The sequence below is a fragment of the Psammomys obesus genome, unplaced genomic scaffold (assembly GCF_907164565.1).
Source record: "Psammomys obesus unplaced genomic scaffold, mPsaObe1.curated_primary_1811, whole genome shotgun sequence".
Taxonomy (NCBI): domain Eukaryota; kingdom Metazoa; phylum Chordata; class Mammalia; order Rodentia; family Muridae; genus Psammomys; species Psammomys obesus.
In genome coordinates, this window is record NW_026595981.1 from 8,518,631 (window position 1) to 8,532,968 (window position 14,338).

The following is a 14,338-nucleotide window of genomic DNA, read 5'->3' on the forward strand; positions in this document are numbered from 1 at the left end:
GACCTTGACACAAGTTGGGTTTGGTAGAGGAAGCTTAGGTTCAAGGCCCTTAGGCACCATTTCTTCCTGAGGACCAGCAGCTCAGGAAAGGAGCAGTGCTGCGAACCACCTGAAGACAACAGGAAGTGTGCAGCATTGTCTCAGTAAGACCAGGAGTGTGCTGAATTACTCAGAACCCACAGCTCAGGGATTTCAAAGGACTGTTTGTTGCTGAAGTTGGTGGTAGGGAGATATCAACAGCCAGGGGTCCTCCTCCTCTGTCCAGCCTCTGCTCTCCTATTGCTCTTTCAGTGTCTTCTTATTTCTCCCCTGGACCTCCACTGTAGCTTTTGTCTCTGCTCATCTCTGTCCTGCCCCCTCACCTCTTTATACTGGTTCAAGGTCCCCAGGTACAGGCAGGGAGGAACTGGGGAGGAATAGGGAGAGAAGAGGGAAAAGAAAGAGGAAGGAAGGGAGGTTTTCTTCTCTGCACAGACTCCTTGTAACAAAGCATTTCTACACTTTCTGGGTCTGTCCTGATTCTTAAAGACAGCCCTCTCAGTTTTCAATTTTCTCTTATTGAATACAATTTCATACAATATTTGGTATTCTCATTATTCTCATTAATGCTTTTGGATGCTTTCCCTCCCATAGTTTTTCCAAAATCCTCTCCACCTCCCTATCTACCCATTTAAGTTATCTCTCTGTAAAAAACAAACAAACAAACAAACAAACATAAATATACACAGGAAATTAAATTCTAGATGTTTAATGTTTAAAACTGAACCACAACAGACAAAAGAATAATGAAAACTTGGTCCATACACATAAGGGAAGTTTCTCTCTCCCCACTGTTTCTCCCTCACACAAACACACACACACACACACACACACACACACACACACACACACACACACGAATCTTAGCCTCTGACTGCTACACATGTGTTCTAAGATGGAAGAAAGTATTGACGGAATTGCGGAAAATAGACGTTGCCTAGGAGACATGGGAAATAGGCTTGGGGGGGGGGGCGAGCCAAAGTTGTGTGTTCCGTTTTAGTTTCTGTGCTTAAGAGGTCCAGGAAACAGAACTGCCCCTAATCTGAAAGCCGCTGCCCAAAGACAGACACTTCCTGAAATGCCAGAGGCCATCGTTTATTATTTTAAAAAGAAAAGAAAAAAAGCGACAGGTTTCGCTCCCCTCCACAAGTTTGTTTGGCACAGCTGCACCGGATGTGCCTGATCACATGTAGGCGGAGTGGGGTTACCTAGGTTGGCCCCTCCTTGAATTTTGCCGGGATATACGAAGGCAGGAAGTGCATCGAACATACTTGCTCCCGATTAGACCTGAGGAGACCGTGGCCTTATGGGTTTGCCTTTATGAGCCATTGCAGATTATGCCTCAAGCGCCATTTTGTAGGAACCCCGGAATGGTTGTTTGCTGAGTCCACCTTCCTGGCTGAATGAAAAACTAAAGAAATTTCAAAAAGGTAAGGAACATGACTGGTTCAGAAGAATAAGAAAAAGAAAAGGAACAGGACCGGTCCAAGGTATCCTGGAAGAAAATGTATACGGTAGATAAAGGGGGAACATGGTCAGAGGCAGGGACATCTTAGAGAGTCCAGAGTGAATGTGAATGAACTAATGGAGAGATGAAGCTATATTATATAAATGCAGGCTCATTGGGAGCATTTAGGGACGGGGAGGGGAAGGGGAGCATGCACTGATGGTAGGGGGAAGTAAGAGAGCAGGCAGGAAGGGGGGAAATGGGGAGAAAGGGAGGAAAGGATTGATGGACCGAGATGTCTGGTTATATAGTGAATGGCCACTGGGAGAGAAGCCCTGCCCCTAGGTGGAGGGCAGGTTATGGCAGCCATGCCCTGCAGCAGATAGGGACGTTAACATCCCAGCCTTCTGTTGATAATAAATGGATAATGGGTGAAGAATCTTTTCTGGATCCTCCCGGCTGACATTGGGGGCACTGATTTTGGGGCATGGGGCAAAAAGCTGGAGCATTGGCCAAGTCCCAAGAGCAGGCTGTTGTGTTTGCTGCCCAGGACCTGTGAGACCATCTGCGGCTTGGAAACTGCAGGTCCAGCTGATGCAGTCTGTGAGGTTTAGGCCAGAGCAGCACCTGAGTTCTGGATGCAGCCCTTGAGGAAGCAGGATGCTGGAACATGTATATTTTAGGGGCAGAAGATGAAGTCAAGGAGTTTCACTTTTAGGCCATGGACTTTTAAGCCCATGATCTTGGTAGTTGGGGGAGGAATCCCACCCTCAGGAATAGAGTAGAACTAGGAGAGCAGTTAGAAGTTAACAAGAAGCAGGCTTGCTTGTTGGGAGCTGTTACTGAGGGACTATAAAATGTCTGTCATGTGAGAGGGGCTGTGGCAGAACAGGGTGCCTACAGCAAACAACAGTGTGTTCTCCTTTGAAAGCTATGAAATTAGGTTTACGTTTGTGTGCCGAGTGTGGACCCTAGGGCCAAGGACACACTGAGCAAGGGCTGTGCAGGTGAACTCCATCTCCAGCTCTGATTACTTGGTGTTTGGAGAATGAGTTTTGCTAAGTTGCTCAGGCTGCCTTTGAACTCGTGAACTTTCTGCCTGCCTCAGCCTCCTGGGTAGCTGGGATTACAGGACGCAACAACAGACGTAGCTCTAAAAGTCAGTGTTAGTGTTCACCCGAAAATGAGAGCTTGTATAATTTTTTTGTATAGAGTATCATTTATCTTAATTTAACTATCTCATAATATTTACATATTTCATAAGTGTATTCTGCAGTCAGATACACAGCATTTCTATTAGTATAGAAAAGATGGAGGGAAGGAAGGAAGGAAGGAAAGAAGGCAGATAGACAAGGACTAGATAGATGGGTCAGCAATTCATAATACTGGCTGCTGTTCTACAGGACCTGGAGTTGTAGGGTGCAAAGATGACTGACACAAGTCAGACTCTGAGAGTATGCAAATGCGAGAGCACATTGTCCTAAGTGATGTGTTCCAGCATGCAGGAGTCGACCATTCTAGAAAATGGCAACCCTGAGGCAAAGGCAAACAGGCCTTTTAAGGCGAACTGGAGACTTCCAGGAGTGATAAGCTGATGTCTCTTCTGTTGGGGGGCTAAGGAGAAGTTACATGAGGCATAAGTTGATGGGTCCGGCCAGGCGGCCTGTCCCCTCAAGCAACACTCTCCAGGCCTTTTAGCCATGTACGTTCGCACTTATAGCTGCCTGGGTCACGTTTACCCAGGACCTTTCCCAGACTTTTCCCAGAGCTAAGGGATATCCTCAGCCCAAGACAGAGAAGTCTAGAGACAAAAGGAATCTTCCTGGCCCCACCAGATAATTCCTAGCACCTACAGCGCAGCTCACAACCATTTGAAACTCTAAGTCAGATATCCCAATGTCATCTTCTGGCCTCCAAAGGCACCATACATGCATGCAAAAAAAAAAAAACAAAACAAACATTCCAGAACAATAACATACAGATACACGCAGCTCCCTTAACGACGATGAAAGAGTTACAAATAAACAGAGCAAAGGAATGCTGAGCATCCATACTGGGACAGCACTGAGGGCCCTAGTGCCTCATGCAAACTCAGTTCCCGGAGAAAAAGGAGTTGGTGGAGGTCACCCCACAACAGTGGACACCCATGCATGTTTTTTGCACATGTTTCGTTTTGGCCAAGCCACTGTAAAGCCCACATCACCCTTCCACCTCTCTATACTCCCTATCATGTAAGGTTGGGTTTATAGCTGTCATTTTAGCTGTCAGTGCTCCCTAGTGTCCAAACAGGCAACTACAGCTTCAAAACACCTCAAAAGAAAAGTTGATGTGTTGGTGGTGGCTCTGTTTTTCCAATCCCATGAACTGTTTCCCACTTGGTATTAATTGCACTGAATAAAATGTTTCGATATAATTAAATTAGACTGCAAGGTTTGAAAGCTCTCCATAGAACAGAGTGATATGGAGATGAATACATGGAATAAAGTTTTTCTCTCTCTCTCTTTTTCTTAAATCAAAACCATTAGAAGAGGATGAAAACAGTCGTGACAATTAATTTGAAATTTACTCAGTGCACAGGTTATTGTAGTCAGTCCAAAATTGTCCCAACAGTCCCTAAATAAACATCACATCTGACTGTCACACTTTCTCATTCAGAGTAAGTATGGTTGAGCTGGGCTTGGTAAAGCAGAGCTGGCTCTCACTGCTTAGGTTCTTCTGTAATGGCTGTAATGGCTCTGTCTGTCTTACAGGAAAGGATTTCATCTGGGAAACACAGTGAGTGCTTGGAAAATGAATGTCAGTGTCGATCAAGAGACAGACTATGCTGAACTGGTCCTATCCCCAGGAGAAGTCACACTTGGAGAGAAGAATAGGAAGTTGATGAAGAATTGTGACCTGAGAAGAAGTGAGGCCAAAAATATCTCACTGGCTGTGTGTGCTCTGCTGAATTCTGGAGGGGGCGTGGTCAAGGCTCCCATTAAAAATCAAAACTACAGCTTCACCAGAGATGGGATAGGACTGGACTTGGAAGATGCTTTACGTGGTATCCTGCCATTAATTCATCAACACCTAGACTTCATGCAGTACAGATGCTACTTTTTCATTTTTGTGAAAGCATGGACACGGAATAACTTACTTCAGCGTATCACCACCAAGAAAACTAATTTCTACAAGAGAAAACTGTCATTTTCAGTTGAACTGAAAGCACCTGAAGCAGTGCAGGTCCTCAGAGCCGTGAAGCACTCTCAAGAGACAGCAGGGTCCAGACAAAGTTCCTGTAATGAAGTACCAAATGAATGTGTTGACTTATTTAACAGGGCATGCTTGTCCTATGAGGAGACATTCTGTTTTGCCGAATCCACACATGCTGAAGTTAAATTGTCCCCCAAAGCAAAGATTTTAGAGATCCTCCCTAAAACTATCTCTGCATTTGCAAACGCAGATGGGGGATATTTGTTCATTGGTTTAGATGGGAAGAAACAGCAAATAATTGGTTTTGAGGCAGAAAAGAGCGATCTTGTGCATCTAGAGAGTGAAATAGAACAGTGCATCCGGCAACTGCCTGTCACTCACTTCTGTGAGGAGAAGGAGAACATAAAGTACACGTGCAGATTCATCGAAGTGCACAGACCAGGAGCTGTGTGTTCATATGTCTGTGCGCTGAGAGTGGAGAGATTCTGCTGTGCAGTGTTCGCTGCAGAGCCTGAGTCCTGGCACGTGGAAGACGGCTGCGTGAAGAGGTTTACTGCGGAGGAATGGATCAAGCTCCAGATGGATCCCACTGCAGGTTGAGGAGAGGAGATTATCAGTTTATGTTTGGCTAAGGGGATTGGAAGATTGCTTTCTGGGACTTGGCCAACCTTAAAATTGCTCATGTGTCAAGAGCTAGTTTACTGACCCCTGCTAGATACAGTCCTTAGCTCTCAGCCTCTTCTTTTCTTCTACACACTAGAAGATTTCCTATGGAAAGTGTCTTAGCTGCTTTCAGCAACACTATAAACCATTTCCCTCACATTGGCCATGTTTGATACAGCCTTCTTCCCTAGTGGCTGGAACTCATAATTCTCTTCAAGGGCCTTTTCACCTCTCACATGAGGCGAAGCTGTGATCCCTGCCAAGTCTCAGGCCAGGGAAGAGTGCGCCCCAGTGTCTTGAAACAGAACATTGAAATGGTCTCTAGCCTCAGTGGCATGGCCATTTCCATCAGAAAGCTGTTCAGTAAGCCTTTCATGGACACTGTCCTATTTGTATCCCCCACTTCTGCTCATCCAATCTGAGCTGCCTATCAAGTCCTTTTTGCCTCTTTCCAGACTATTCCTGGCTTGCTTGTTCCAATCCCTCCTACTGCAACAAATTCTGTAGCCAACCCTCAGGTACACACTGCCCTGATCTCATTTCTCATTGTCAATTTTCTGTGTCAGTCATCTTTCATTAACAGTGACAGATAAATCACAAAATCAGGTTATGGAAAGAATACTATTTAGTTTGGCCATTTCGGTTGTTCTCCAAGCAGGTATTGGCTACACTGTGTTCCTTTCAGAACCCTGCCCAGTATTTGCCCCTTACTCTTTTTTTTTAATCTATTTTTCCTTTCACCCAAAGTCTTCATTTGAGATTCTTCCTTTCTCTCACATTACTACACAAAATAGAACCCTACATTTTTGTCAGAAGGAAAGAAAACGGCTGCCATTTTAATCTGGTTTAAGAATAGAAAAGCCCCACATGGAACTAGCACCAGAAACTCATACAATCTCTGAAAATGCGACTCAAACTGTTCACAAACTCATTTCTTCACCAGCCTGCAGGTTTTTTCTGTCATTTAAAAAAAAAAAAAAAGAAAAGATAGAAAAAAAATGGAGCATGGGCTATTTCTACGTTGGTACAGTGCTTGCCTAGATTGTAAGAATCCCTCGTATCGATTGCTCTGCTACATAAAACTATGGAACTAAGCAAGATGATGCACTTATGGTCCACAGTCTCTGGACGTGGAGACAGGTGGATCAGAAACTCAAGCTCATCCCTAGCTACATAGTCAGTCTGTGGCCAGTGTGGGCTTTGTGATACCCTTTGTGAACTGAGGCAAGAGTAAATAACACAAAAGAAAATGGCCCCATTTAATTCTGAACACATTCAACTCCTATGACTGCACTTTTTACTGTTTTGTTTCGGTGAGTGTAGAGGATTTGAGCATCATCAAAATTTAATTTGTAATTTGTATTTGACCTCAAAATGTAACCTCAGAACCTAACCCCATTTTCTGTTAGGAAAACATAGTTCAACTGAGACTTTTAATACATTTTTTAAACAGTTATTGAATAGTACGGCCTATGGGAAACTTAAAATTACCTTTGTCTTCTCAGGTTTTATTAATCGAGGTGATAAATGGACTCTTCGGGCAAGCATCCCACCACACATTCCCTGCACTCAGTTTTTCTGTGACAATCCAGATGCTACGAGGTGGAGTGCTCAGATTCCAGGTACTTTCAGGGCAGCTGCCTAGGGTGGTGGCTGTGACTATGTCCAAATCTTCTTGCCTAAGCTGTGCTCTGTGTTGAAATTTGTGTCCAGGCTTCCTGCACTGGGATTGCTACTTGTTTCCAGGTCCCTAGAGTAACTTTGTCTCAAACAGTAACCACCCCCAATAAAGCTGCCTCCCTTGCTCCTGACACACACACAAGATAGTGCCTGGCAACATGTCACATTCTGAGATAGGACAGACAAAATCCTCTCCACTGCTAAGCTGTGGAAGTTTTGTTGTTTTATGTCTTTTATTGTTTTGGTCCCAAGTGTGTGAACGGGAAATGCTTTACCCATTGCTGAAAACATACTTGTGAAAGGGACCATGATCTTTGTCAGCTGAAAACAGACTCTTGAGAGTGTGCATGATCTCTGTCAGCTGGAAACTGCCTGGTGCAAGAGGTCTGTTTTTTTCCAGCAGGAAAACACCCTTGTGTGGACTCTGAGAAGGGATAAATAAGAGCCCACAGACAGACAGACAACACTTTGCTTGGCTTCTCCTCGCTTTGCACTGCTTTGCTAAGTTCCAAAGAACTCTCGGTGCTGCTTCTGCCAATTCCTGTTGCTGTTTGCTCTGTGACTGGACTGCTGGAGTCCTGATGACAGAGAGTGGAATCGCCCCCAAGGAGCTACATCTAAAGAGGTCCACATTCCGTGTCCCTACTAACCTTTCTATCCCACCTAAGATTGAGGGTTTGAAAGGAGGTAGAGGTGTTTAAGAACCCTAACTAAACTAGGTTTTACAAAATCAGAGCCTACAAACCTGTCAGGTGAAGGTGACATTGTCCCTTCCAACTTCTGCATTGGATAGAAGGCTTCTAAGACCTATGGTTGTCAAGTAGAAGGTAACAGTGTCCCTTCCAATTCCTGTACTGGATACAAGGCTTTCAAGACCTGTGCTTTACCTTTTGGCTGTGCAAATCTATGCTCACCTGGGGACGCTTGGCCTACTCTGTGGGCCCCTTTGAGGCATCCTCTTCCCATCCCTGGAGCTCTGGAAATGGGGTCTGTTCCCTCCTTTGCTCTGTGGAGCTTCCTGTTTCCCCGAGCTCTTCTCCTGTCTCATCACCTCCTTGATGCTTCCTGTTGACTGACTTTCTGTCTTCACATTAGCCTGCCCTTTGCTCCCCCGACTCTTCTTACCCTGGAGTTCTCCAGAACAAGCTTGTGATGCTCCCTGTGGTGGAGAAGGGAGGAGTGTGAGTGTTCAGCTGCTTCCCCTCTCTTTCCTTGGCAGTTTGAGTTTCCAAGTCTCCCTTGCACTTCTGGCTCTGCAGTTCTTGAGTTAGTGTTGGGTATCTTGTGTGTTCACCTTCTGGGTTGGATACAAAGTGTGGAACTTAACAGCATTTGGCCTCTGTAACTTGTTACATTTATCTCATCTCTTCTAGTGGGGTCTGGAACGATGATATGCTCCCCAGCAGCCCTGTGCACACAAAGGTTCTCACAACAGCGAAGATGTGAGCAGTTACTCCAGACAGAGTGGGGCTCACTTCCTCAGGGAAGGCTGCTCATCCATGAAAGCTGGGTTTTGGATGTGGGCCTGCAGGAGAAGCAGGAAGTCATCATCTCGGGTGTGCTTCATATTTCCCAGGATGGTCTCCTGACCCTGCACAGCTTTGTCCGTGGAGATGAGGAGCTAGAAGATGACAGCCCTGTTCTGAGGGAACTAGGCTCCAAGTTAAAGGACTGTTGTAAACATACTGCACTAACATTAAAGCAGAGGCTGATAAATCTTGGTGGTTACACCGGGAAAATAGGCATCGTGATCAAGATAACATACTCGGGTCGTAAGGAAGCGTCCTTATATGATTCAAGCTCACAAATACATTACCCCATAAGGTATTATCCAACAAACGAGACAGCAATGGATTTAGAGAAAGCTGTTGCTAACATTTATTGTAGTCGTGTGTCCCCCTAGAGGTTACCTCTGAAATTTTAAAGATGCACAGTTAGATTCTTTACTTTTTGAGAAATGTCCTAACTCATACTGGAGACTGACCTGACATGGAAAATGGACTATGGCAAAATGATATTTCACATCATATAAGATGGTGTTCTCTGATTCTATAAACTACGGAAAATGTGTGTTTGAATAGGAGTAGAAACCAAATTCTGGGAAAGGAATTGGCCATTCAAAAGGCAATGGGAAAGCATAGCTTTGAAAACATGTCCTGAAGGAGGCCTGTAACCTATGCCTTTAATTCAGGGCCTGGAGGGAGGCAGGTCACCTGGTCCACGTAAAGAGTTTCAGGGCAGGCGCCTATGCAGAGAGACCCTGTCTCAAAATTAATTGATTGATTGACCAATTGATTAATAACTGTCTCTATCTGCATAGCCATTCCTTCCTGATGAATTGCAATGTGCCTTTCATGCTTGGAAGACACTCTTCCTAATAAGTTATTATAGAAAATGATGAAAAAGTCTATGTAATAAGACGTTTTTGTCATTGCGTTGCTCTTCAGTGTCATGTGTTATTGCTGTTCAATATGTGATTTGTGTGTGAAAACCTGACAAGGATTTTTCCACATATCCAAATTGTACAGACAAGGCTCAAAGTATGCAGAATTAAATCAAAGACACATAGAAAATGAATACAACTGTTTTCTGTGAGGAGAGTTCCTTCTCTCTTAAAGGAAACACTGTGTCTCCTGGGTGTAAGACTACAAAAAGACAGTCAAGAGATCTCAGGAATTAGGCAATGCAAGCAGTCTCTATGGGCTATGGCATGGCCTGGATTTTCTATGTGTGAGATTGTTCCTTACGAAGTAATGATAGTATGAGTTTAAGACGTTGATATTGTTCATTTACAGTTTGATTTGCTGTATTTTTTTACATTCGTATCAAGTTCTTTGTGCTGTACCTTAACACCTGTAAAGGTATTGACAGCACTGAGTTTATGTGGGAGTATTGTGTATAAATTTGGTATTTTCTTCATAAAGGAAGTAGTGTCCTTGTTGTACATCTGCATTTGTGAAGGATAAAATTTGTAAGCACTTGGCCCCTCGGGGTGGTTTCTATGTAGTGGCAACCTGTTGTGACTTTTGATGGTGCTCCTCAAGAGATGGTGGCCCTTCCTGAGAATCCGGATGGCTGGGCTGTGAGCTGGGTGCTCACAGACCCCAATCCTCCTTAGCCACATTTCCTGTTGTGATCAATTTCTTTATCAATACAACATATTTTAAAATCTTCTTCAGGGCCTGGAGAGATGGCTCTAGAGGTTAAGAGCACTAGCTCTTCTTCCAGAGGTCCTGAGTTCAATGCCCAGCAACCACGTGATGGCTCAAAACCATCCATCTATAAGATCTAATGCCACCTTCTGGTGTATAGGCATACTGTATACATAATACATAAATCTTTAAAAAATCTACTTCATTTTTCATCCACTTTGTTCTCAGATCTGTGACTTTATGAATACAGTTCATCTGCTTGTATCTTTCTTTGATGAAACTTTATTGTGTTTGGATACTTATGCTTACCAAAAATTTTATGCCAAGAAAATGTTATGCCATTTTATTATGTTTCTAAAATAAATGATCTCTTCATAATATTGTCAAGTGTCTTTCAAAGCCTTCTTATTGTTTTTCCAGACTGAAGCTTACAGGCTTTTGCATTGTCGATATTTGATTTCTTGAGATTTTGGAATTGAGAATTGTTTGGCTCTGAACGTTGAAGACCAAGGAACTAAGAGGACATTTTCCCATGGCCTCATGAATCCCTGCTCTTGAGATACCCTGAAACTGGCCTAGAAGACATCCTACCATTCTGCTGCCCAAGGACAGCCACTGTCCTGAGGTGCACGAGAAACACTTGGAGGTGGAGGCAAGGTCAAGGGTGGAGACATGCAGGTAGGTAGGGTATCTCATGGAGAGCCTGGAAGCTGAAGTACTCTCAAGACAGTGGGAACTCATGGGAACATCACTGAAGAGAACTTCATAGGGCAGCAGCTGTCTGTTGAATGACACATCTTTGGTGACAGGTTGGAGGCTGCATTAATCTAAGAAAACAGGAAGCAGGAACACAAGGACTGGACATCTGTAATCATGAGGGGAAGAGATGTGCACTGGGAAAGGGCAGTGGAGTTAGCAGTGATGGCATGTGGGGCTGCAGGGTCAGGTTTTCAGTCATGGTGGGCATCCTTAGTGAAAGCATTCTGCGTGAGGAACAGTGAGATGATGGGTCAGTGGGGAAAGGTATCTGCCACCTTGCCTGAGGGCCTGGGCTCCAACTCCAGGCATCTGGGTGCTCCAAAGAGAAAATTGTCTCCTGGAAGATGTCTTCTGACTTCCACAGGGAGATCTGGCTCGTGGACACCCACTCCCACAGTTACACACAGATAGAGAAATTTATGCATTGCTAAGTTTTTGAACAGTTCCATTTTAGGAATGAAGTGATGACTCAGCAGGTCAGAGCACTGGCTGCTCTTGCAGATAACCAGGGGTCTATTTTCAGCCCTCACAAGGTCACTCACAACCATGTGTAACACCTGTTTTCTGGGATCCTTTACACTCTTCTGTCCTGAGAGAGCCTGAGTCATGCGTGCGGATCACATACATACATGCAGGGAAACACTCATACACATACCGTCCAAAAAAGTAAATGTATTTTGGGTCTTTGTATATATTTGTTTAACTGTAATTAAATTTTGAGTCTATCTCTCCAGCCCCAACACTTTAATTTAAAAAAAAGGAAATTCCATTTAAAATTGAATTTTAGGAAAACCTTCATCTAATTGGTACATAACATATTAGATCTTTTTAGTACCAACCGTTTTTTTTTTTTTTAAGTTTTTTGTTACTGTAGTTAGATTACTACGTTTTGATGCAAATGTTAACTGGTGAGGTACAACAAAGCTCTATACATACAATGAAAAGCTACAATAAAAGTGCACGAACAGAAGTGAGAACATTGATCAAGTGTTTATGTATTGATCATCTACTTGTTGGAATAGAAGTTATGAGCAGAAGAGAGGAGGCTGGTCAAGGGAGCTGAACTTGGCAGGGGGAAGCAGCCATTGGCATCCTCACAGTCTCAGGGCAGCTGCTGCTGCTGCTGCTCTAGGTAGCTTCTTTGGAGGCTTTCATTTGCAAAACCCAGCACATCAGCCAGCACCATGCTTTCTCTGTAAGAAACAGTAGGGCTATATGTTGTCTAATCCGTGTGGCTGAAAGGGAAGGATGTTTAAGGAAGAGAGGTAAATGGGAAACGGGAGGAAAATGAAAGAGCAAACCACCAAAGTGAGGATTCCTAAAGAAATATTCAGAGACTGAAATGGAGCTCAAGAGGGAAGGGAGAGCTTGGAAGGGCTTTTCTTACACAAGGAAGAGGCACAGGTAGAGAGAGGCCATGGTCAGATCATAAAGATAGTGAAATTACAAGATGGCAGGCCTCTTGCCTAAGCTCCTGACCCGAGACAAAAGCTTGGTGACCTAAACAAAGGCCTAGTGGGTTTTATCCTGCCCACAGAGCCTTCCCACCATCTTCTGACCAATCAACCAAGTTCAAGGACCAACCAGTGTGTGTTTATCTCAAGCTTGTGGTCCTATCAGTATTCCAGTCTTGTTCTAAGTGAACAATCCTACATAGGGGGTGAAAGACCCTTAAGAGCCCCAGACCTCAAGGAGAGACAGGGCTTCAGCTTCCTGAGTGCTCATTCTGCTTTGCTAAGGGTCTTCTGGTTTCTATCTTGCTCTGTGTGTGTTTCGTCACTCCTAATAAAAAGCCTTTTGCAGGCTGATTCTGCTGCTGCTGTCTGCTATGTCTGAGGTTTCATTCTTTCCACACTCTGTGATGTGCTGCAACTTTTTTTCTACATTTAATTCTTTTATTTGTAGAGAAAAGAAACCCCATATAAACCCCTAACATGCCTTCCCTCAGAGGCCTTGCAGAGGTGGCTGCTGTGTCATATGTGTGTCAGTAGGTGGCAGAGAGGAGAGAGTCTGTGTCTGTTCTGTGAACCTCTGAACCTCAGAATAACTAGCAGCCTAACATTCCCTGAGGAAGGGTAGCCTGACACAGCCAGCAGTCCAGTGTCAGAGGGCTTTGAGGCTCCAAGCAGGCCTGGATGGGCTCCTAGAGTGGGGAGTGAGCTGGAGCCTAGACAAACCCTGTCTGGGAATGTGGGCCCTTGAGGGACCCTTCCTGGAGGGCTGGAGCTAGAACTCTTCAAGTGCCAACGCCCACCTGCGAAGACATCCCCTGGCCAGCACTTGTAGCCACACTGTGGGGTTTCCTCTCACCTGGGAAACAAAATCCCTGGTGTTTTAGGGCCCAAGTTCAGTCTGTTGGTCGCTGTTCAGTCACTGCTTGTCAGACACAGTGTCCTCTTGGGGCCACCATCTTGGATCTCCCCCCTCCTTCCCCAAACTCTTATGAGAAGAGAGAGGAAAGGGAAGCTACTTAAGGGCCAATGCAGGGGTGTGGAAGGGAGAGAGAGGAAGCAGTTTAATTGGGACAGTAAAAGAGAGACAGGTTGCAGAGAGAGAACTCAAGTGAAGACAGAAGGAGCCAGAGAATGAGAAGGAGCCAGTAGATTAGAACAGATTGCTGAAGTCAGTTTGAGGCCAAATACAGCAATTCAGGAGCTGAGAGAATAGCCAGATTGAATAAGTTAGGTGACAGAGGAGTTTTAGCCAGGACAGCTGAGTTTAACCAGCCAGCGCAGAGCTCAGAAGAACAAGTGCGAGCTTATTAAGTAGTAATTCTCAGAGCCAGAAAACAGTCTAGGCCTAGCTTAGATTGTATGGAGGCTCCCAGGAGTAGGCCTAGGTTAGGAGGAGGCAGTAAGCCTCAGAGACAACAATTGAAACAGGAGAAGAAAAGTCCCTTTTACAGTCTCCTCATTTATAGGCCTCAGAGTTAAACTCTTAAGACACTATTGATGTTTTAAACTTTCTGGCATCCACAGGATACTGAGTGTACCCACAAAAGACTCAAATAATCCAACACATGGTAACATATTAGGAAACTATTCAAGAGAGCAGGCTTTGGCTCCTGAAAAAAGGAGGAGGAGGAGGAGGAGCAGGAGGAGGAGGAGGAGGAAGAGGAGGAGGAGGAAGAGGAGGAGCAGGAGGAGGAGAAGGAAGAAGAAGAAGAAGAAGAAGAAGAAGAAGAAGAAGAAGAAGAAGAAGAAGAAGAAGAAGAAGAAGAAGAAGCCATCTTAAAAATAAGGCCATTCATTTCCACTGAACTTCCCAAGGATTGTTGCCAAATTGTATTTGACACGTGGATGTTACTCGTGTCCCTAGCTTTGGGAGGTGAAATAAGTTTGTGTCATTGTACACACTGTCTTATTCGTTGCTCCTTTTTGCAGTTCCCCTAATCAGGAAAAGCAGT

The 14,338-nt window shown here is 44.5% G+C and overlaps 1 protein-coding gene and 1 pseudogene across 1 annotated transcript; both read left to right on the forward strand.

Moving 5' to 3' along the window:
• The first annotated feature begins 4,270 nt into the window (after window positions 1-4,270).
• LOC129685994 (schlafen family member 2-like) lies at window positions 4,271-8,924 on the forward strand. The gene is made up of 3 exons (XM_055619565.1): window positions 4,271-5,273; window positions 6,847-6,963; window positions 8,395-8,924. The coding sequence occupies exons 1-3, from the start codon at window positions 4,277-4,279 to the stop codon at window positions 8,922-8,924; spliced, it is 1,644 nt and encodes a 547-aa protein (XP_055475540.1). The 5' UTR covers window positions 4,271-4,276.
• Window positions 8,925-12,869: 3,945 nt separating this feature from the next.
• Window positions 12,870-12,995, forward strand: LOC129686624 (small nucleolar RNA SNORA17; annotated as a pseudogene).
• Window positions 12,996-14,338: the final 1,343 nt, after the last annotated feature.